The sequence below is a fragment of the Engystomops pustulosus genome, chromosome 4 (assembly GCF_040894005.1).
Source record: "Engystomops pustulosus chromosome 4, aEngPut4.maternal, whole genome shotgun sequence".
Taxonomy (NCBI): domain Eukaryota; kingdom Metazoa; phylum Chordata; class Amphibia; order Anura; family Leptodactylidae; genus Engystomops; species Engystomops pustulosus.
The window spans coordinates 89,831,869-89,856,816 of record NC_092414.1 but is presented as its reverse complement, the minus strand read 5'-3'; the positions used below and the strand labels follow the sequence as shown (position 1 = coordinate 89,856,816).

The window sequence follows — 24,948 nt, the reverse complement described above, 5'->3', positions numbered from 1 at the left end:
CAGTTTTCCGTCGGACTTTGAAAGTTCCTTTAGGTGCAAATGGCTTGCATAGGTAATTAAGAAGTGTCTGAGACACATTTGTATCCTTTTGGGGCGCAGCTGCTCTAGGCAACTTGGAACACAAATTAGGGGGCGTTCCCGTGCTCAGTCGGACCATGCGCCAGATTTAACATGCAATGTCCGACATGAGCATGTGGAACGCCCCATATTAAAGGTGGGAACAAAAAAAAAAAGAGGTGTACTCTGTCTGAGCATTCATGAAGAACGTGCACCAGAAATCCTGAATCTGGCGCCCTCTGCATACTAAACAAGTAACTGCATTTAGTGTAGTTTGCACTGCTGTTAGTAAATGTGCCCCATTGGGGTGATTTACTAATTCTGGTGCAAGCACGACTGTCAGCATGGGAAATCAGTCTCCGGAAAACACAGCTCGATGTATTAAAGTGGCGCACATCAATGAGATATGTGCAAAAATCTTACATGGACTGTGCCTTGATTTTGCTCTCTGACCATTTTTTTCCTGGTCTATTGTGCGCCAAAATTTGCGCCAAAAAATGCTGACAAAATACACATAAATGTAATGGATAATGTGGGAAAGCTAGGCCACGCCCACTTGCGACAAAAAAAGACGGAGGAGTTGGGATAGTAGGAAACCTCTGTTCTTTCTGGCGCAAAATAAATGATCTGCAACAATTCTGTGCCAAAAAAAAAAGATCGCTGCATTTTTTAGCCGCAGAGACGATAATACATCTGCCCCATTGTGTGTGTATTTGTATGTGTAGCTTATACAGAGTGTAACAAAGAGATTGGGATGGTGGAATATCTTGTGAAATACACGTCGATCAAAAAACTAAAAATATATATGTGTCAAATGTTTAAAAAAAAATCTCTCCAATGGTACCAAACTTCTGGGGATGGAAAAGGCGGGAACTTAACATTGGATCTCCCATTTTTTATTTCAGATTTGGATTCCCAAGAAGAAATGACATTGAATTGATTTGCAATTCAAGTAATTTTCATTAACAGATGGCGCTATAATCACCCAAAATCAAAATGGATAAAAAAAATTTGTTAGAAAATGGGGATATGTTGAGAAAAACACATGGGAAAAAAAATCTGTGACGAATATTTCTTAAAAACCTATCCAATGATACTAAAGTTGATCCTGTATTTTTACCTCCTGGGGTAAGGTGAGGGAAACTGATTCTTTATGTAGAAACTACATTCACCATAACCCAGGAACAACGATGTGAACATAGTAGTTTTCTGTTTTCTTCGGGTGTTGGTGTAATGTGAGATGATTACGTGTAGACTACCACTAGGATGAAAGACTGGATGCAAATGAGCCTGGGGGATTTTTCTTGTTGCATTCGGGTTTGGACCCGAATCCCCACCAGTAACATCCCCACCACCAGTAACATCACCTCCACCATTAACACCCCCACCACCAGTAACACCACCTCCACCAGTAACACCACCTCCACCATTAACACCACCACCACCAGTAACACCCCCACCACCAGTAACACCACCTCCATCAGTAACACCCCCACCACCAGGAACACCACCTCCACCAGTAACACTCCCACCACCAGTAACACCCCACCGCCAGTAACACCACCTGCACCAGTAACACCCCCACCACCAGTAACACCACCTCCACCAGTAACACCTCCACCAGTAACACTCCCACCACCAGTAACACCCCCACCACCAGTAACGCCAGCTCCACCAGTAACACCACTTCCACCAGTAACAACCCCACCACCCGTAACATCACTTCCACCAGTAACGCCACCTCCACCAGTAACACCACTTGCACCAGTAACACCACCTCCACCAGTAACACCCCTACCACCAGTAACACCACCTTCACCAGTAACACCTCCACCGGTAACACCCCCACCACAAGTAACACCCCCACCACCAGTAACACCTCCTCCACCAGTAACACCAACTCCACCAGTAACAACCCCACCACCAGTAACACCACCTCCACCAGTAACACCACCTCTACCATTAACACCCACACCACCAGTAACACCCCCCAAAACCAGTAACACCACCCCCACCAGTAACACCCCCACCACCAGTAACCCCACCTCCACCAGTAACACCCCCACCACCAGTAACACCCACCACAACCAGTAACACCACCCCCACCAGTAACACCTCCACCACCAGTAACACCCCCTCCACCAGTAACACCCCCGCCACCAGCAACTCCACTTCCACCAGTAACACCACCACCACCAGTAACACCACCTCCACCAGTAACACCATCTCCACCAGTAACACCCCTTCCACCAGTAACACCACCTCCACCAGTAACACCCCTTCCACCAGTAACACTCCCACCACCAGTAACACCCCCGCCACCAGTAACACCACCTCCACCAGTAACACCCCACCACCAATAACATCACCACCTCCATCAGTAACACCCCCACCACCAGTAACAGCACCTCCACCAGTAACAGCACCTCCACCAGTAACACCCCCACCACCAGTAACACCCCCGCTACCAGTAACACCACCTCCACCAGTAACACCCCACCACCAGTAACATCACCACCACTAGTAACACCACCTCCATCAGTAACACCCCCACCACCAGTAACAGCACCTCCACCAGTAACACCCCCACCACCAGTAACATCACCACCACCAGTAACACCACCTCCATCAGTAACATCCCCACCACCAGTAACACCACCTCCACCAGTAACACCACCTCCACCAGTAAGACCACCCCCACCAGTAACACACCGACCACCGGTAACAACCCCACCACCAGTAGCACCCCCACCACCATAATAATACACAGAATGGAAGTTTTATTCTTAGATAAAACCAAAGACACAAGCTGGAATAATAATGAGTAAAATAATAAAAGTAAAAGGGAAGGTAAAGCAAAGTTAAAGGAAAGTTTTAAATACTTGGGAATAAACATAAATTACGACACTACAAAATTATATGGTTTAAAATATGTTCCCAAAATATACAATTTGATGGAATTAGCATTATTTCTATTTGAAAGGAAAAAATGTATAGAAATGGTGATATTCCCAAGGATGTTTTACACTATGAAAATGCTACCCCTGCTATTAAGACATAAGGACGTGTAACCAGGGGCCTAACTACAGCAGGAGCAGCCATAGTAGTTGCTATGGGTCCCGCTCGTCAGGGGGCCCCTGTATCCGGCCTGACACTAAAGAACATAGGTTGTGCCCCATTATATACATGTTATGCTGCACATTGTACAGGATTATACATATATAACACTGCACATCATCCACAGCACACACCGCAGCCGGCAGCTCAGATACGAAATGTCAGGGAAGGGACAACGGAACAATAGGACTGGAATCTCTTATCTCTACCTTCTGCCATCTACTATATACACTCTGTATGTGTGTCTATATATGCTGTATGACAGTATATGCTGCTGCATGTGAGTGTACATGTGATGTGTACAGTCATGGCCATAAGTTTTGAGAATGACACAAATATTATATTTTCACATGATCTGTTGCCCTCTGTTTTTTATGTGCTTTTGTCAGATGTTTTTATCACATACAGAAACACAAGTGCAATCATACTATGAGTAACAAAAGCTTTTATTGACAGAATGAGTTAATGCAGCAAGTCAATATTTGCAGTGTTGACCCTTCTTCCTCAGGATCTCTGCAATTCTCCCTGGCAGCTCTCAATCAACTTCTGGACCAAATCCTGACTGATAGCCGTCCATTCTTGCACAATCAATGCTTGCATTTTGTCACAATTTGTTGGTTTTTGTTTGTCCACCCGTCTCTTGATGATTGACCACAAGTTCTCAATGGGATTAGATCTGGGAAGTTTCCAGGCCACGGACCCAAAATCTCTATGTTTTGTTCACAAGATTGTGAGAGAGCCGATTCCCTTGGCTGGGAAGCAACCCCACACATGAATGGTTGCAGGATGCTTTAATGTTGACATGAGACAAGACTGGTGGTATCGCTCACCTTGTCTTCTCTGAACAAGCTGTTTTCCAGATGTTCCAAACAATGGGAAAGGGGATTCATCAGAGAAAATGACTTTACCCCAGTCCTCAGCAGTCCACTCCCTGTACCTTTTGCAGAATATCAGTCTGTCCCTGATGTTTTTTCTGTGGAGAAGTGGCTTCTTTGCTGCCCTCCTTGACACCAGGCCTTGCTCCAAGAGTCTCCACCTCATAGGGCGTGCAGATGCACTCGCACCTGCCTGCTGCCATTCCTGAGCAAGCTCTGCACTGCTGGTAGCCAGATCCCGAAGCTGAAACACTTTTAAGAGACGGTCCTGGTCCTTGCTGGTCCTTCTTGGGCACCCTAGAGCCTTTTTGGCAACAATGGAACCTCTCTCCTTGAATTCCTTGATGATGCGATAGATTGTTGAGGCGCAATCTCTCTAGCTGTGATACTCTTCTCTGTTAGTCATACCTCCCAACCGTCCTGATTTCAGCGTGACAGTCCCAGTTTTTAACCCCTGGCCGCTGGAACGGGGGACTAAGATAAAGTCCCGATTAGTCCCTCCCTTCCCCGCGCTACCTGAGGTTGTCCTGGCTCTGTGTCCCGCCCCCAGCGCCGCCTCCGTCTTCCTGGTGTCTTCAGGTCCGTGCAACCTCCTGCACAGCCCGGCAGCTCCCCCATCAATGCCCCCAGCCCAGGGACCAATCAGAGCCCAGCCTCCTCCTCCCCCAGGGCTGTTCTATGCTCTCCATGCCGAGAGCTGCGCTGTCTCTCTCCCAGCAGCAGCCTCGGAAGATCCTCTTATCTAGCAGCAGCAAGTCCCTGCCCCCTCTTCCCCACTCTCACAGCCCAGGAAAACAGATGATGTAGCAGAGCAGGGAGTGTTCTGGAGCAGCAGGTCCCTGCCTCCTCTTCCCCCCTCTCACAACCCGGGCAGAACACATGTAGCAGAGTCGGGAGTGTGCAGCAGCAGCCGTGATGTCTGTGACTGCTGTGTCTGCATAGGCAGCTCAAGTCTTCCCATAGACCCTGCCAAATAGGATCCCCCCCAGTGCCTGCTATTCTGCTTTTATTTTACTAGATGTGACTTAACCCCTTAAACACCAGGCCCTTATTTATTTTTGCATTTAATTTTTCATTCCACACTTTGAATATTCCATAACTTTTTATTTTTCCATGTACAGGGCTGTGTGCGGCTTGTTTTCTGTGTAGCAAATTGTCCTCTCTAGTAACGGTATTAAATATTCTGCGCCACGTACAGGGAAGTGAGAAAAAATCCAAATGCAGTGATATTGGTGAAAAGACGCATTTGCGTCATTTTCTTTTGTTACCTGTTTTTACAGATTTCACTGTGCGCCCCAAATGACACCTCTGCTTTATTCTTTGGTCGGTACAATCACAGAGACACCACATTTATAGAAGAATTATTACCGTATGTTTTAGTAGATTTTTAAAAAATGTAAATCTTTTGTAGAAAAATTCTTAATTTTGCCATATTTTGGGGCCAATAACTTTTCTATACTTCGGTGTGTGGAGCTGTTTAAAGAGGACCTGTCACCCTGAAAAACGTTACTAGGAGGGCACGATCACACGGTGCGTTTTGCCTGCGTTTTCATTGCCTTTGAAATGCATTACAACAGCTGAGGAGAGGCGATTTGCCTAATTACATCACTGTTAACATTTATGTTTACAGAACACACTCTAAACGCAATGTCAACGCATTTGTTAACAAACATAAACAGTAATTAGGCAAATCACCTCTCCTCAGCTGTTGTAATGCATTTCAAACGCAACATGTGAACGCGCCCTTACTAAAGTAAGCAGCTCCTAGTGCTAAGACAGACGTAGCAGTGTTATACTGATAGCGTTATCGGAAACACTGCTGCGCTGTACCCTACAAACGCCAGACCGCTCTCAAAGGGTCCTACTTATTCATGAGGGGGGGGGGACGAGGCGCTGCCTCTTACCCTGACCACCCCGCTCATTCCATAGGCCAGTGGTGACTGCCGCGTGTCATGCGGCAGTCACCGCCCACAATCCCACCCCCTCATGAATACGCCACTTTGAGAGCAGTCTTGCGTTTGTAGCGTACAGAGCGGCAGTGTTAGCATTATCAGAGGTTTCTGTGTAACACCGCTGCGTTTGGTTTAGCACTAGGAGCTGATTACTTTAGTAACATCTCCTAGTGCTGAATTTCTGGGTGACAGGTCCTCTTTAAGGTGTCATTTTTGCGGTATGAGATGACACTTACATTAATACCATTTTGGGGACATCTTATTGAGCGGGTGCACGGAGCATGTCACAATAATTCAGTGCATCTGCCACAGTGTGTGTTATTTGTGTCTTCCAGGACCGTGCCTGCTGTGGACTACTTCGGATTCGAAGGATTACTTGACATTTCTAACAAATATAATGGTCAACAAGGGTGTGTCTGCGTTTTTTGTCCAATAAAATTTTCTATTTCCTGAAAACGGTGGGATTATTTTTTTTTTGCGGCTGGTCTTAGTTTTTGCCTTATTTTTTTGGCAAATTCACACTAACGCCCATACCATTACCCCAGTACCCACCGCCACCAGGGGTGCCAGGAAGAGCCGGGTACAAACTAGTACCTGCAGGCTGTTATTGTTGCGCTGGAATAGCCCCCTAACAGTGGGCTATCCCAGCTCAGTAATGGCAGGCTGCTGCTGCTTTTTTGTATCTGGCTTATTTGAAAAATAGGGGGCACCCCATGCCGCTTTTTCCGCCATGGGGGAAACGGCCTGGGAGCCCCCTTTTAAGGGGGGACCCCACACATATTTTTGCCAAAAATTGGAGGAAAAAACGGCATGGAGTGCCCCCTATTTTTCAAATCAGCCAGATACAAAAAGCAACAGCAGCCTGCCATTACTGAGATGGGATAGGCCACTGTTAGGGGGCTATTCCAGTGCAACAATAACAGCCTGCAGCCGCCCCATCTATAGACGGTCAGGTACTGGTTTGTACCCGGCTCTTCCCTGCACCCCTGGTGGCGGTGGGTACCGGGGTAATGGTATGGGCGTTAGTGTGAATTTGCCAAAAAATTGAGGCAAACACTAAGGCCAGCCTTTAGTAATGAGCACCCTCATGTAGCCGGCACCACTACTATGGAAAACTATGAAGAGTGTCGCAGAAAAATAAATCGCACCATTTTTAACAAATATAAATTTAATTCAACAAAAAAATGCAGACACACCCTCGTTGACCATTTTATTTGTTAGAAATGCTGGTCATCGACGTAATCCTTCGAATCCAAAGTAGTCCACAGCAGGCACAGTCCTGGAAGACACAAATAACACAAAGACACAAAAAAGGGCACGGGGGGGAGGGGCCGGACGGACGTTTTCTGGGGGGGGACACGCTCGTTGTCTAGGGGGAGTGGAATACGCCCCCCAATTATATACATAAATATACATTGGTGCCAGTGGGGTTAATCAGCAGTGGATATAAATAATGCTGCTATATATACATTGGTGACAGTGGATGCGTTAGATGTATGAGCAGTGCCGTGGCCTGGGTGAGGTTAGGGGTGTGGCTTCCACAGGAAAAAAATCGCTGCGGCTTCGCGCGCCGCCATTTTGTCCCTCTTTCTCCTTCACAAAAGTTGGGAGGTATGCTGTTAGCATATATTATACCTTACATTTTTATTAATTTTTACAATAGTAAACAGGTTTGTGTACTTGAGGCCTTGTATTGCCATAGTAGGTATCGTTATGGCTGTACATGGCCGTCACCTTACAGAAATTGTGAAGGAGCTCCGGCGCCTGCCCGGCCTGTGTACATGGAGATAGTCATACTGCTGTCTGCCAGCAGGGGGAAGCCCTGAGATGGCGTACATCGCATGCAGGATAATGGCGGACGTGTAACTCATTTGGTATTACATCATTTTATGGTAAAGTAGGTCCGGGGAATACGTTGTTGATATGGAGGAGGCCGAGAACAGCGCGGAGCTAAGGTGGGTAATGGGGACCGGCGGAAACGCGGCTAATAACGCATAGGCCTGAGCGGTGGCGTAGTTGTGGCACAAGCCGCGAGTGGTATGCGGCATTGTGCTGTTTCCTCTTGAGGCGGCAGGGTATAGCCCTACTATGAGACACAAGAAGTGGCCTACAGTCACTGTAACCAATCCCTCGCTCCTTGCAGCCATATGTTTCCCACGTACAATACACGTACGTATGTTATTGGCGGCTGCTGCCTGCTTACAATAGAGCCCATTGTAATGTACATGAAGTGCTAATAACTGAGACGAGCGACCACCCCATAGTGTTGGGCGGCCATTGTGGCGGCAGACACGTGAGTCGCAGCCAGTATTGTCGATACTGGGGGGCACACAGGTCACGTATTACATGGTGGTCGCTGCCCGGGCAGAGCCGGGTGAGAGTGGACGAGCCGGTGTGACAAGCGGCACAGGTGGTGAGTCAGCGCTGTGCTGCGATCATGCTCAGACATGCACAGAGTGCTAGCCCCGACATGTCCGCTCCACGCATCTTATAGGACGCGCCTGCAGCTGCCGGCTCTGTAGTGGAGCTCTGCTCCTGAACCGCAGCACTTTACCCTATTTATACCAGGTAAGAGCTGATCACTGTGCCCCCATGGATATGCATGTATCCCTAGTAATAGACCACACTGTAGGCTGTTACCTAATTTTCTTATCTAGCATTGATCAGGGATTAATTTGTCATTGTATTTGGGATTAAATCTCTTTTTGGGTTTACAGGCAAGTGTGCAATATGAATGTATCCTCATCCCATACTGATTGTTTAGAGCGCTCTGCCATCATGTCCACAGATAAGGAGAAGCTGGTGAGTTACATTCGGAATAAAATAACCTGTAAAGTATCACTTCCATGGAGCCAAAAGTGCTGGATAGAATAGCACAAAGTATTTTACCATATAAAATATTGTAATGATGTTGGCTCAGTTGGCATACTGTCAGATGGATAGATTGTGTACCCTTGGTGCCCACAATGTCAGTATGCCTGGCATGTGGGTAGAACAGCTTGTCACTGGGAAGATTCATGCTGTTCATTAATAAATGTGCATTTATTCGTTGTTTCAGATTTGGACAGTGTTACAGGCAGTCCCCGGGTTACGTACATGATAGGTTGAATTTGTTTATAAGTTGGAAATGTTATATTTTATAATTGCAACGCTACGTTCACACTACTGTCAGCATATCCGTTCTTTATCTCCGGTGGGTAAAAAAAGATAAAGGTAGATAAAATGACAGAAACTGATGACGTAGTGTCCTAAAATTTTCTTGTTAAAAAAAAGTTAGTGTCAGTTGCTTTCCCTTTTTTTTTTTTTTTTTTTTTTTTTTTTTTTTTCGGCTCATTTCTCGCTCTCCAACTTCAAAAATCCATAACTTTTTCATTTTTACGTGTACAGACCTGTGTTTATTATGTTTTATATCAGTTCTAGGGAAAGGGTGGTGATTTGAACTTTTAATATTTTATAATTTTTTTTATTTTTTAAAAAATTTTTTTCTTCACTATTTTTTAGACCATCTAGGGTACATTAACCCTAGATAGTCAGATCGCTCCTACCATATACTGCAATACTTCTGTATTGCAATATATGATTGTAACGAATCTGTAGATGCCAGATAGTCTCGGGTCAAACGAAGACCCGAGGCTACCATGGCAACCGATGAAATCACCCCCTCCCCCCCCCCCCCCTCCCGATGACGTTCGGAGGCACGGCGATCGTAATAAAGATGGCGGCGACCGCGGTTATTAGCGGTGGGGGTTTGCTGCAATATGCAACAACCCCCACCTCTGAATGAAGAGGACTCAGCCCGTGAGCCCTCTTCATACATCCCTTATACCTCTGCGCCGTAGAGCTACAGCGCAGAGCGTTAAGGGGTTAGAGAATACGTTTTTTAAATTTACACTTTACTACCTACCTACCTATGGATCTCTCATATCAAATTATCTATCTACCTATTGATCTCTTATTTCTATTTACCTAACTATCTTTCTTTCTATATATCACATTTGTCTATAATCTATCCATCATTTATTTTTCTATTTATTTATCTCTATATTAACTATTTCTTCATCTAAAAGAAATATAAAAACTGACACTTACCATCTGTCCCATTGACTTCAATGTAAAATAACTTGATGTCGTCATCTGTTATGGTCAGTTTGACATCATCCGTTTTGAATCAGTTTTTTTTAAACTGAAAAAAGGTACAGCAAGCTCAGTGTTTTGCATCGTGAAACAAAAACCCTGAAGCATAACGGATCACTGTACAACTAATGACTTAAAAAATGTACATTGATGTCAAAGGGATTTTAAACTGATCCGTTCTATTTTAGTTTTTACATTTGAAGGCAGACACTAGAAATGGAAATCACAACCGTAGTGTGAAGGGAGCCTAAGTCCAGACTTTTTTTTTTTTGTCCCTGTGACAATTGGATTTTCAACATTTTTTGCTGTCATGGCAACAAGGATTATCATAAGGGTGCAGTCACACACTTTGCTGCGTTTACAAGCTCAGCAATAGCGCATTGGGGGCGTGCCTCAGGCCAAACACGCCTGCAGTGAAATGCATGTGATTGGTAAACGATTTCATGCGTTTTGCTGGAAACGCTAATGACATCGGGCTTGGGCACAGCCCTCCGTGCTTGGAAATTCATTGCTAACACCCGCAAGCTTTGTTACAGACACCTTACAGCTGATCTTTGAGCCTGAGACTAAGGTAAAGCATTCAGAGAGCTTTACCAGAGGTCAGCGTGGGCAAAATGGTACGTCTGTAAGACGTATGTGTTTTTGAGTTGGGACTGCCTGTATTAATCCACTGCACAATTTTCCTGCGGTAGATGTCACTTTCTGCATTTTATGTAACATGAACATTTTACATGATATTCACTGATGTCAAGTCTGTAGTATGGGACGGGCGACTCTAGCTTAGTAGTGTGAAAGTAAGGAGTACTTCACCAACACAGGTCTCGGTCACAGAAGGGGAGAAAATATAAAGTAAAAAAATGTTGTGGTTTTCTTTACTCTTGATCTTAGCAGAAGTAGTATCTGTTTGAAAGCCTGCAAGTGTGATTAGTCTAACCATGATTCCTCCCTCAGCATTAGGCTACATGCACACGCCTGTTGTTTTTTGCCATGTACAACAGCTAGTGCACATTCCCATGTATTTCTAAGTACTCATACATATGGCTATGGTTTGCACAGCCACGTGTATGAGCCGACCGCCCAAGATGCAAATAATAGAACATGTCTTATTCCGGTCTGAGTTTGCGGGTCAGGCAGTCTTTTCTCCTGCCTGAGTGGACCCACCAATGATATATGGGACCACCATTGTGTACAGGTAACCTAAGTCTGAAATGAAAAGTAGAACACCCAGTGCTCCATATAGTAGCAAGTTTGGATGGTATATCCATATTATTGTTATCCATTATTATTGGTATATAATATTATTGAATTAGAGGGGCTCATCTGATCAGGTTATGCAAAGATAGGCACAACCCTAGTTTTGGCAAATGTGGAGGCTGCAGTGGTTTCCAGTAGTCCCTGGTCATGGTTTAACACTTGGATACAGAGGTTGCCACTGTGCTGCCTTCAATCACTTGACAATCTGTATGAATAATTTATTTGTAGAAACATTTCAAGAGCGGTCTGCCCCCTTTATCCGCAAGATGGAAATACAGGGCACAATAGCAAGTGTTGATGAGCTGTGTATGATGATCCGTTCTTCATACTAAATGAAAATAAAAAATAATTTCTACTACAAATTCCTCGTAGTGATTGAGTGGTTGAAGACTGTGCGGAAGTTAACCTGTATTTTTTACCTGCACAAAATCTCTTAGTCCTAAATGAACCTATATTTGCATCCAAATAACCAATAGTGAACATACAGTTTACTTTTATTATGTCCTCATGATAAACACATCCTTTATTTTTTTTTTAGGTAAGACCAAATTCTCTTCTGCTAAATCTGTTGAAATCTGCTGGTGCCGAGAAGGAAACCTTCACTATGAAAGAGGTGAGTGTTCAATCCCTAAATGTAAAAGCCTCATTATACAATGAATACGTTTTCCATGACCTTTTCATAATGCATAGTTTATTACAATGTCTTCGTACTTGCGCTATAGGTTATTTACCATCTTGGTCAGTACATTATGGCCAAGCAGTTGTATGACGAGAAGCAACAGCATATTGTCCACTGCTCTAATGATCCTCTTGGAGAAATATTTGGGGTACAGAACTTCTCTGTAAAAGAACCCAGGTAACTGATATGTTTGTAATGGTATTTATGTCATTTTATATAAGGGATTTCTTTAAGCCTGTAGAATTATATATGCCCCAATAGTATGACAGGAAGAACCACTTATCTGTTTGCAAAATATACTTTCCAAATTCCCCCTTTTCCTTATTGTCTACGCAAGAGGCCTTTTAAGTGTTAATAAAAAATAGGCTTGCCTTAGTATTTTGAATGTAAAGATTGTTTTTTCATATTTTTGAGACCTTTTTAATGAGTTTATGAAGGGTAACTCGGTCTGTAATAGGATTTTTTTCATTGTAGAATTGAATAGAGCAGGTGATGATAGTAAACTTTGTAATCTGCTTTACTGGGTAAAGCAGGTTTTCTGTGACTTTATTTTCTGATCCTACTTTATCCTTCAGTGAGCAGTGTAAATCTGTAGTTCTATACTTATCACAGAGATAAGGAAATTGGCTTAAAATGGTATTCTTGTCTGGGCATTGTTTCATTAATCTGCCATATATACATTTCTTCAATTAGATATTATTTAAAAATGTTACCTGTGTGAAGATAATTTCTCATAAATGTAGTGATTTAGTCTATTAGAAACAAGACTGTGTCCTTGGATACGACCACCTCGGCTGCAGTGATTGCCCAAAGAAACAAATGGTTTCTTATATATGAAATGTACAGGAGTTACTGCATGTCCCACTGCCGTCCTGTAGTAAGGAACGCTGAAGCCAAGCGGTTGGGCAGGACTCGATAATGCATGTCTGGCCACCGCTGGCAGAGTCCTGGGTGGTCGTATCCGAGGAAGCTATCTGGTTTCTAAGGGACAGTCTGGTCACATTTATGCGAAATTATCTTCACATAGGAACATTTTTTTAATAACTTCCAATTGAAGAAATGTTCACATATGTCAAATGAATTAAATTAAATGTGGATGCCCAGATGGGAATACCCCTTGAACTCTTTCCACACCTAGAGAATATTTGATCATTCAGCTATCTGAGAAGATTATACTTTCCTGGGTCTGACTGTAAGAAGTTAAAGAGTTATTCCCATTTCAGCAAATTAATGTAATTGTATGATGAAGTTATAGAAAGTTCCAACATACTTTTTGTTTAAATTCCTCATGGTTTACTAGATCTCTGCTTGCTGGGATGCTATAGAAAGCCTCTGGCATTGCAACGCATTCTTACATTTGTAACAAACGCACACGTTTCGACACATCCAAACGCCCTGTGTGAATGCACCCTCTATGTTCTCTTCTATTGGACAGAAATCTGACCATGGTCACACAGGTGCACGGCTCTGTATATCTCATGGCTCTGATTATTCTCTGTGATATAACAAGCTGTACATCTGTGTGACCATGGACAGATTTCTGTCCACTAGAAGTTAACATAGAAGTTTTCTATAGAATCAAAGCAAGCAGAGATCTAGAAAACTGTGAGGGATTCATATAGAAAGTATATAACTTCTCATTATATAAATGATATTATTTTGCTAAAATGGGAATAGCCACTTCAGTCATTACACTTAATGAGGTTCCTTTATCTCTAAGCTGTCAGTGAATACAGGACAGAAAGTTGCTTTATACAAACTGCTTGATAAATGAAGAAAAGTAGAGGAAAAAGGACACGGGGACATATTTTTAAAATAAAGTTTATCATCTGCACTATTGATTTCTACAATTCTATTAAGTTGCTCTGTACTGTGTAGTGGAAGTGTTGGGCACGGCTACTAAATGTCATACAACACAGTTGTCTTGTGGATGCTAAGATTTGATAATGACCCATCCTGGAGTGTTCGATAGAGCAGAGAACCCCGTCAACACCACCTATACAATTAGGGAATGTATTTTTGGCTGTATTGCTTATCTAACTACCTAAACCTACCAACCAACCATTTAGATCTTCCTGTGAAACTATATTTTTCTATTGAAAGTGCTGTTGACAGACGACATGTATTCCCAGAAAAGTATACGCTTTGCTTCATTTGACTATAAGAAGACTATGGGCTTTTTTTTAGATTTGATGCATAGCTCTTCCCCATATAATTTGGCAATGTCATTAACGCTGTATGAGTAAACTTAAATATCAGGACAATGGGTTGGTGTCCTACAAATTTCACATTGTCTAATTATTATCTTGTTTCACAATTAAACTAGAATGTATGATCAGTCCACCTATAGACTTGGTAATCTAAAAAATGGGAGGCCATGTCGCTCTAATGGGTTGATCAGGGCCTAGCAATTAAAAAAGGGAAACTGTCTATTGGCTTATTTATAAATGTTGTGTGCATGGGTATCTAGAGTGTCCTGCTGATTTGAGGAGAGTCATAAATAACATGATGTAGTTATGTAGCACAATTGGTTGCTTGGTCCTTCATATGCAATACTAACCACAGTTACAAACAACATATTTATGTAAAATATGTTCTCTTTGTTTCAGGAGGCTGTATGCAATGATCTCTAAAAATCTGGTAACCACAGATACAGAAGGTAAAGTTCTGAAGATGTAGAAGCAGTGACAAATCTCAATATGCGCTCGCTCCTATACACCACTTATATTTTTTTTTTTCTCATTTCTTAATGCCTCTCCTGACATCTGATGTGTATTTCAAAGGGGAAAATAATCTTCCCACATAGACTCTTGTATCATTCCTCCTATATTCTTGGGAATCTGTCAATTTGGTGGTCTTGTCCTTCTAATGGCTTGTCTTGGTGGGCCTGTGTCTTTTCACAACCTATATGTATGTCTAATATTTTTGTTATTGCAGATTGCTTTGTAGAAACCTCTGAGAAAGAACCAAGTAGCTGTTCCCAAACAGAGAAGTCTGCACACGTAAGACTACTATAATAAATGACTCTAACTCAGTGAAATTGTGTCGTGTATTGGCTTTGCTATAATATAATGTTTCTTATAGGTATCAGCTGAAGAACAAGAGAAGATCACTCCATCTGTATCGTCCCCTAAGAACAGTGATTCTGGTAAATTCCTTTTCTTTGTATTTGCATATTGGCACGGCACTAGTGGCAGTGTGAGACACAGGTGTGTCATTCATACAGTCATTTATGGAGTATGCTTTTTTGTTTTCTAATTTTTTTATTTTGCTTAGAAGAAAATTCTTCAAATGGTCAACCATCTGAACAACAGAGAAAGAGGCATAAGTCAGACAGTATTTCATTAACCTTTGATGAGAGCCTTTCGTGGTGGGTGATAAGTGGCTTACGCTGTGATAGAAATAGCAGTGATTCTACAGACGCCTCTTCTAATGCAGTAAGTAAGGCAAATAGATGACTATATTCTGACTGCATAGTAATGTTGGTCAGTCAGGACTACAGCAGGAGATACAGAAGGTTAAGAATTTCTCTGCAGCTGTATTTGATAAGTACATTTTCTTATTGTAAGACTACATTGGTGCTTACCACTTACTGTTAGGGTACATTAACACAGCGGTATGCCCGCCGTGCGGGCATACCGCCGTGTGCTGGAGAGGAGGAGGAGGCGGCCTCTCCTCCCTCCATAGAGAATAGCGGCGCACGGCCGCACACACGCCAAGAGATAGAGCATGCTCTATCTTTTTGCGGTGTGCGGGCCGGATCGGTGCCACACATGTGTGGCACCGCATCTGCGCCGCGCCGCTATTGCCGTCTATGGGGACGTACATGCGGTCGCATGTACGTCCCCGCAAACGGCCATGTGAACGTGCCCTTACATAGTGTCAGATCCTGTTTACAAGGTGGACATGTGTTGCGTAACTGTGTTGTCACATGTCATAGCCTCACTATGGACCACATGTTATGACACTGCGTTGTAAACTAGGCCCAGCAGGGGGAGTTAGTATGAGGTGACCAATGGTGTAGAAAAAGATGAGAAACAATAAGGTAAGTATAGTGAACAATTATAGAAAACAGGTTAAGGTTGTGCAGATGACTTATGTTCCTAATTTCTCATCATAATCAGTATAACTGTTTTCTGTTGGAAACGTGAAATACAAGAGTTATATTTTGCTGCAGTGTGTTGGTCGTTGTATACTTTTTTCTTCGAGATGGTGCATATTGGTATTATGGCTTCCATCTATAATGCTCATGTGTCCATCTCAGCTCAGATACACTTGTGGCTCTTAAGGGATAACAATACATTTTAATAGGGTCTCTCAAGTCCCACTGGGTTTTCCATCATCAAAAATTGTACTCTGTGCTTTTCATTGTGAAAGAAACAATCTTATCTACAAGTGAATCTTTATAGGTGTTATTCAAAGCAAATATAACCATTCTATTTGGCCTACATTTCCTACATCCTAAAAGACTTTGCCATCCAGTGGACACTTTTCTACTTGTTGTATTCCAGGTTAAAACCTAGTTCTTTGTGGTTATGGGCCCTGACGTGACTTAATGCAGGATATTGTTTAGCCAGAAAGAGGTTGACTGGACCCCTTTTATGGTATATTTGGAAGTCTTAAGTAACATATGTATATATTTTTTTTTCAATAGGACCATGAGGTGCACTCAGTAAGTGATGACTGGTCGGATCAAGACTCTAACTCTGATCAGTTTAGTGTTGAATTTGAGGTTGAGTCTGTATATTCAGAGGATTATAGCCCTAGTGCAGGTGAAGAAAGTCTCACTGATGACGATATAGATGATGAGGTAAGAATATGTTAAAGCTTGGTTATAAGTGCACATTTTATGTAGTGTTTTCTTTTATAAACACCACATTTCTTCCATCTTGCATGGATGTTGCTGGTGGTAGTGAATTTTTTAAGGGGATCTTTCACACTGTGTTAGAAGTCTTGAGGGTTACATGCTGTTTACTCCTAACAGCTGTATTTAAACATTTAAAAACATTAAAAATAACATACTCCACTTGGTATACTTTACTGCATACCTCCATATGGAATTGTGTAGCAGAGAAAGTTAAGACTACTTAGAAGCCCAGAGGAGGCTCATTTTAGCCTATGTCGCTTACCATATTTTCCGGACTATAAGGCGCACTTAAAAGCATTGGATTTCCGTGGAAATCCAAAGTGCGCCTTATAGTCCGGTGCGCCCTATGTATGGCGCTGGGCACAGGGCAGCGGACCATACTTACATAGGTCCCCGCTACCGGAGATCTCCAGCGGGAGATCTGCTGTCTCCGGTAGCGGGGACCTATGTAAGTATGGTCCGCTGCCCTCCTCCACCTCCCCCTCACCTTCTGCGCTCACCTTTCCCGCGTTCCCCGTCGCGTCTCGTCGCCGCGTCCCGTCGCCGCGTCACGTCGGGTCTCCGCCACGCCCCCGGACCTCCGCCACGCCCCCGGCCGCCGGACCCCGCGCCTTATAGTCCGATGCGCCTTATATATGTAATTATTACATATATAAGGCGCATCGGACTAATGCGCCTTATAGTCCGGTGCGCCCTATAGGGCAGAAAATACGGTATGTTTGACAAGGTGCAGTGTGGAAGCAGCCCAACTGTGCTCACCAGCAACAATAAAAGGGAATGTATTTTAGGCTGTTAGAAGAAAATCCTAAAATTGTCATTGTGGAGGGAATAGCTATATGATTTGCTGAATAAAATGTCACTTGAATATTTCCATGATATGTGAAGCATTTTTATGATCTATATTATGCTATTTATATTGATATATATATATATATATATATATATATATATATTTATTTGTAATTGACCTTTTGTAAGTCTTCATTGCAGTATTTCCCTCTCTTGCTTCTTTAGGCTGCTGTAAGTCTGGTCTGTTGTTGCTTTTTGGGTTCTGAAGATGATCAGAAACTTCTGACCTCACTGAAATGCAGTTCAGGCAATGCATTTCAGTGAGTGCCCTTCACTCTTCAGTGTTTGTTACCATTGCCATCTGGTCAGATGTGAGTGGGAACGCAGTGAGGCCTGTGTCTTCCCACACACACTGAGCTCACAGATTGCCAGAAATAGCGGCCATTGTAGAAGACTAAACATTGTCTGCAAGGTATGGAAGTGGGAGTTTCTAGATAGTCCTATTTATGGGAGCAGAACCATAAAGGGCGTCAACCAGCGGTTTTTACCATGCACGAATTCAGATTAATGGTTGTCCCTGGACAGTCCTGCTGATACTAATAAAACACAAAAGTATGAAATGCATATCTCCAGGTCTGCTACATAACACTGCAGGCTGCATGGTTAAAATGTCTGATAAACTCCCTTTAAAGGATTAGAAATCATGACTACTTTCTTCAAAAAATAATCCAATTCTTGTCCAGTATTTGTGTGTGGTAATTACTTCATAACCACAGTATAGTAAGTGGAGCTGAGCTGCAATGGTGGATGCAGTCCATGGATCGGTGTGGGACTATTCCTGGAAGAAAGCAGCCAAGATCTGAAACCTAAAGTTAATTACTTAAACCCCTTTTATCAATGTAGAAGTATTGCCAATAATAATAATAATAATAATAATACTTTATTCTTGACAAAAATTGAAAATGAATATTGCATGCACAGCTCCGTATTCTAAATTTGGAACCATCTCTGCAAACTAGTAATGTTTTGTGACTACTACCCTCTCCATCTATATTCTCCAAACCATACATGTATATGCACAATAGGATTTTTCCATGGATCCAAGAAAGTGCATGACTTCAGGCATGTTCATTCTGCTGCCCAGCAATTATTTATATAGATAAAACAGCAAAAACAGAAAGTGTCGGTAATGCAACCTGACCTGATGATTTTGTGTATACAGGATTGCACAAGCTGAGTGTGATGTGCAGTACATCACCACAGTTATATCACTTGCATATTGTCATGGGTATTCAATAACAATTCGTGTAGCAATTTTAGATTTTTATTCAAGGTATTTATTACATTTTTATAATTAATTCAATGCTATTGCATACCCAAGCAAAGGCTTCAAAATCACTGGGCAAATTCAGACTGTGGGTTTCATTCCACGTGGTAGACTTTTTAATCCATAACTTGTTGCTTATTAATACATGTGCCATGCTTATTATTTTGTGGGAATGCTGAAAATTATGCCTATGGATTTTATTTTGTAAACATGTAGGAATTAATGTTTCAGTGTTGGTAAATGTTCCTTTTTATTTTCGTGGAACAAAGTTGCAGTGAACTACCCCTAGCATAGTAATTAAGGCCTTATTGATTTTATATGAATATTATTACATTTTGTTAAAGCCCATAATTTTCTGTCATCAGGTTTATCAGGTGACTATATACCAAGCTGAAGAATCAGGAGACTCCTTTGATGAGGATACAGAAATTTCTGAAGCTGTAAGTTCACACAACACAGAATATAATGCAATTTTAAAGTCCTTTTGGCACCTTGCAGTTCTATTGCCTGGGTGCTTATGGGGTGAAATAGGAAGTCCCTCCCTATGCCTAAACACTTTGATCTCTTTATGTAGCTTGGCGATGATGTCTTTTTTGTTTTTTATGGCTTTCAATGTTCGCTCCAAATAACACCTTTCCCTATATTCTTTGGGTTGAAACGATCATGGAGATACCAAATTTAAATAGCGTTTAAGTTTAAATTTTTTTTTTTTTTTTTTAAAGTAGTTGATTTTTCCATACACTAACATTGATAACATTTTATTCTTTAAGGAATGGAGTTGTGTAAAGTTTAAATTTTTACAGAATGAGTTGATCAATGCCATTTGTGGGATTATATGACCATTTGATCACTTTCCCTTCAATGTTTAGAGTTGCAAAATGACAACAAAAGAGTGTTGTTTTGGACATTTTGGTGCTATTTTCCATTATGGGGTTCACTGCCAGAAGTTTTATATATTGATGAATCAAGACTTTTGAGACGCGGCGATATCCAACATGTTTATGATTTATTTTTATTTTTATTTCGGTTCTAGGGAAAGGGGGGGGGGGGGGTATTTATCTTTTTTGAAAATTATTATTATTATTATAATTTTTTACTATTTTGTAGACCCCCAAGGGTACATTTAACCCTAGGATTATCCGATCAATTCTGTCATATACTGCCATATTACATTATATGCAAAAACGCCGTACAGTATACTGCTATAAGATGTGTTACAATGTACCACCATCCCATTATAAAGACCCGATGCTGTCATGGCAACAGATTGTCACTCCCTGATCATGTGACATGGAGCAGCAAACACAGCCAAAATTAAAACCATGTGCCACCGGCTGTCATGCTGCCACTGGCATGTCGAGGGTTGGCACCCGATCGCAGGTGTTAAAGGGGTTGATCACTTTCAGCACATAATTGATATTGCTTGTGTAAGGAAAAGTTGTACAATTTTCCAATATAGTTTCTGTATCATTTCCTCATGGTTTTCAAGATCTCTGCTTGCTGTCCTGCGACGGAAAGCTTTTATGTTTACTTCCAGTGGATATAAATCTGTCCATGGTCTGTGGTGGACCCGCAGGTACACAAGTTATTAGTATCATACAGTTCCGGTTCTCTCTGTGCTGTGCACCTGTGTGACCATGGAAAGATCGTTATCCACTGGAACTAAACATAGGAGCCTTCTATAGAAGGACAGCAAGCTGAGATCTAGAATAGGATAATGCTTTGTCCCCATAGGGGAAGTTGATTTTGTCACAACGACAGCAACAACACTTCCATTCATAATCACAATTATACATATACAAACAGTAAAGATATTAGCATACATATAATACGTACAAATAAATACATCCACGAATGAGTAAAAAAAAATTTTTTTTTTTACCACAAGGAATTGATGCAGAAAGTATATTGGAAAATTGTATAACTTTTTCTTATACAAACTATATTCATTATTTGCTGACAACCCCTTTAACGCTCTGTGTTTGCTGCCATATGAAGCAAATTTGTGGCGAGATATATGTCCCCTTAGACGCCTATGGTGTCCAGCAGTGGTAGGGTGACCACACAAGAGTGCACAGGGAAAAGAGCATGCTCTATCTTTTACCGTTCTTACACCCGGGAGCCAGGCATCCCTGGGGCAGTGCTGCCCACCTCTCTCTAGTGAAAAAAAATGAGACATTGTAAAGTTGGAAGAGATTTTTTTTTTTTTTTATTTACCTTGTCTGCTACTGGAATCTTTTTCATTATTAGACTTTTTTATTTGACACATGGTGTCACCACATAAGCCAAATGTCTTTATGCTCTTGACAAGTATCCATAAGGCATATAAGATGTTTTTGGTGATAATTATGTCAGTTTTCTTAATGAACCTCTGCGAATAAAAATATTGTAAGTGTATGGGTTAAATAATTCAATACATTTGATTTTTCATTCTATTGGTATTTTGCGGGAATCTTTTACAAGGTTAGATCTTTTTAATTACAGGATTACTGGAAATGTTCACAATGTGAGGAGATGAATCCTCCTATTCCAAGATATTGTAAAAGATGTTGGGCTCTTCGTAAAGATTGGCTTCCTGAACAAACAGAGTGGAAGAATAACGCCTTGAAAAGAAAAGACATGGAGGATTCCCAAGAAGATGAAGGAATTGATGTCCCAGATGGCAAAAAAATAAAACTAACACAAGAGGCACAAAACTCTGTTGTCACAAAAAAAGAGGATGAGGGAATACAAAGCTCCGAATCCCAGGAAACGGAAGACTTTTCTCAGCCATCCACATCTGGAAGTTCTGCATCCTGTAGTCAGGAGGAGCTCAGAGAAGGAGAACATGCCCACGAGGATAGTTCAGAACAGAGTCTTCCACTTTCTAGTGTTGAACCTTGTGTCATCTGCCAGACCAGGCCCAAGAATGGATGTATTGTCCATGGCAGGACAGGGCATCTCATGGCATGTTTTTCCTGTGCGAAAAAGCTTAAGAGGAGGAACAAGCCTTGTCCTGTATGCAGGCAGCCAATTCAGATGATTGTATTGACCTACTTCAGCTAAAAGTCAGGGTTGATCTATGGACACACCATGGAATTGCAAAAAAAAAACTCCTTAGAATATTTAAATGCAGATTCTTAGCCCCTTCTTATCTGCCTACGTAAAGGATACAGAACTGGCTTCTTGAATTTGTCTGCAACACAAGCTTATTTCAGCACTTGTGCATATGTAAATATCCAATCTATTGTAGGGCTTGGACCTAATTTGGATTATTTTCAAGTTGTGTTACTACAGGGTTACCTTAGGAGTCATTTACACATTTTCTTAAATAGGCAGTATACAAAGAAAGTTCTTGGCACATTAATCCCTAGACTGCAGTCTATGAGATTTGACATTTGAAGCACCCAAGATTGGGTAAGATCACATATAATTTGAGGATGGACTCTTTGTTCATTGGGTATCCCCATAATGTATTGGACAGCACCAACAGTCTTTTCTTATATGCCCATATTGTGTATATGATCGATGCCAGGAATCAATATTTTGGGTACACATGCTAGCAGTAGGTATGCTATCATCGGGTGCCTATTGTCTAAGGATTCCTCATGGCACACTGTTAAGATTTTGTCAATAGTGCTGGCATAGAGTCAGGAGGATCGAGTGCTAGAGTCTAAAGTCATCAGTAGGTTTGTTATAATTTATAACGGGAGGTTCTTGTGAAAAGATAAAATGTTCATGAAATTCTTGTGTGATTGGTTTCCCCCAGTCCATCAGTAGTTTTGGATGCAGCCTTCTATTACCCCATGTAAATGGGCCACTATGCTTAAAGGAAACCTACCACTTGTAGTGGCAGGTTTCCGATGGCAATACCGAGCACCAGCTCAGGGTGAGCTGGTGCCGGAGCTTATTTTCGTTAGTGTTTTAAACCGCGGTATCGCGGTTTAAAACACTTTTTAAACTTAATAGCCGGCGCATGGAGGTACGCGCTCGGCGCTTACCATGCGCGCGGCTCTCATTCACTTCCTATGTAGCCGCGCGCACGGTAAGCGCCGAGCGCGTACCTCCCTGCGCCGGCTATAAAGTTTAAAAAGTGTTTTAAACCGCGATACCGCGGTTTAAAACACTAACTAAAATAAGCTCCGGCACCAGCTCACCCTGAGCTGGTGCTCGGTATTGCCATCGGAAACCTGCCACTACAAGTGGTAGGTTTCCTTTAAATATTCTAGGGCTCAATGTCTGTCCTTTTAAAAACAAAACACTCTAAACCCTGAGTAGAGCAGAAGGACACAAACATGCTTGTGGATTCTGGAGCATTGGTGGATAGATTTCACAGACTCAACACTTTTGTGGGGGGCTGAACTCAAAACAAAAAGTAATATATGATGCAAAGAGACCCTGTTTCCCCACTGATCTAATAATATGGGTACAGTATGCAGCTGTTACCTTGCATCATAAATCCCTATGATATGCAGAGTTCCGTCCTTAATACAGTTTATATTCTGTGAAATCTGGACACAACACGGTCTGGGATTTATATCCCTAATAGAAACCCATTATGTGCACTTGTTAGGTTAAATACACCGGATGCTAGATCTACTTCAAGCTGTCACCAATAATCTAGGATTAATGATCATCTGACATAAATAGTTTCTTTATATGTAATGCTTGTTTCCATAATGGAAAGCCAGTGCTGCACATAGACACTTCATATAAAATAAAAGGTAACTGAAAATACTTGCGAGGAGCGACATTTCTAGGTATCAGGTACTTGGCTCCTAGCACGTGTTATGCCATTTTGCAGAATGTAAGATTTTCTCAAGGAAGGGCCTGTCATGAGCATTGGGATACACGTTTCATCATAAGAAACCATTCTGAAAAATGAAATCGTATGCAAAGAAATACAATTGCCAATACAGCGTTCTCCTGTAAAGATCTTGCTATGAACTCAACAAACCTCCTCATGGCTTCATTTTGCAATTTTAAGCAGTTGCCTGCACAGAGACTTTTCCATATACAACATACTTTTCACTTGGGAAGAGAAGTGTTAAAATGTTCAGCCAGGAGATATGTGGGGCCTTAAACTGGAAGATGGGTTGCTATAGAAGAAAATGTATTAAATATATTGCATTTGTTAATTGGGGTGGTTACAGAATGCTGAGGTTTTATAGAAAGAAACTGATATTTATATATATGTGTGTGTGTTTCAATGAGTAAATGACTGTCTGAAACCTTAGTGCCTTGTACACACTTTGCCTCGAACATGGAGCAGGTAGCTGTCATACATAATCTGAATATGGGACTGAAACACATCCAGCTTAAACCATTACCATGGAGTGTGAGGTATTGCTATGACCTGCTCCAGCCTAGTGCATGAAATATTACCTCAGTTTTTCTCTTTATACGTTTGTCAAAAGACAATGAAGGGTCTTTGCTGCATTCACACAAATCTGTAGCAGTTTGTGAATAGACTAAAATGCTCTGTTCACTGCAAAGTGCACTACTGTGTCACAAGACACTCTACGTGTGAGCGTGCCCTAACCCTAAGGTCCATTTCTGCATCCTTACCCATTTTCAATTCCAATTTATGAATTCTGATTTTCTTTGCTCACTATATAATACAATCCAAATACACTTAGCTACTTATTATTTTATTATGCTTTTTCCTTCCATTGCATACTATAATAAGATATTAAACATATTTCCAGATTCACCCCTTCCTTTAAACAAGATTGTGTTATTATAATGGTCTCCTGTTTTAAACCAAAACTCACCTTGTTTTCTTTTAGAACAATTAGTACAATTCCCCTATTCTGTAGTGTGTGTGTGCACTCAAACAACATATATTGAATTTATTTCCCTTATAGGTTTTTATAGTTTGTTCATATATCATAAAGGCTCCTTTTCTGGTTGTATAT

The 24,948-nt window shown here is 41.8% G+C and overlaps 1 protein-coding gene across 5 annotated transcripts; it reads left to right on the top strand.

Moving 5' to 3' along the window:
- The first annotated feature begins 7,775 nt into the window (after positions 1-7,775).
- MDM2 (MDM2 proto-oncogene) lies at positions 7,776-22,223 on the top strand. Of its 5 annotated transcripts, none has more exons than XM_072146682.1 (11): positions 7,776-7,956; positions 8,719-8,803; positions 11,928-12,002; positions 12,112-12,245; positions 14,678-14,727; positions 15,006-15,070; positions 15,153-15,216; positions 15,348-15,505; positions 16,723-16,878; positions 19,417-19,491; positions 21,536-22,223. In XM_072146682.1, the coding sequence occupies exons 1-11, from the start codon at positions 7,925-7,927 to the stop codon at positions 22,094-22,096; spliced, it is 1,455 nt and encodes a 484-aa protein (XP_072002783.1). In that variant the 5' UTR covers positions 7,776-7,924; the 3' UTR covers positions 22,097-22,223. The 5 variants fall into 5 exon arrangements, with proteins under 5 accessions (XP_072002783.1, XP_072002782.1, XP_072002787.1 ...); XM_072146681.1 differs by having other exon boundaries at positions 7,777-7,956; positions 15,345-15,505; XM_072146686.1 differs by lacking the exon at positions 7,776-7,956 and adding an exon at positions 7,999-8,170 and having other exon boundaries at positions 15,345-15,505.
- The last annotated feature ends 2,725 nt before the right edge of the window (positions 22,224-24,948 follow it).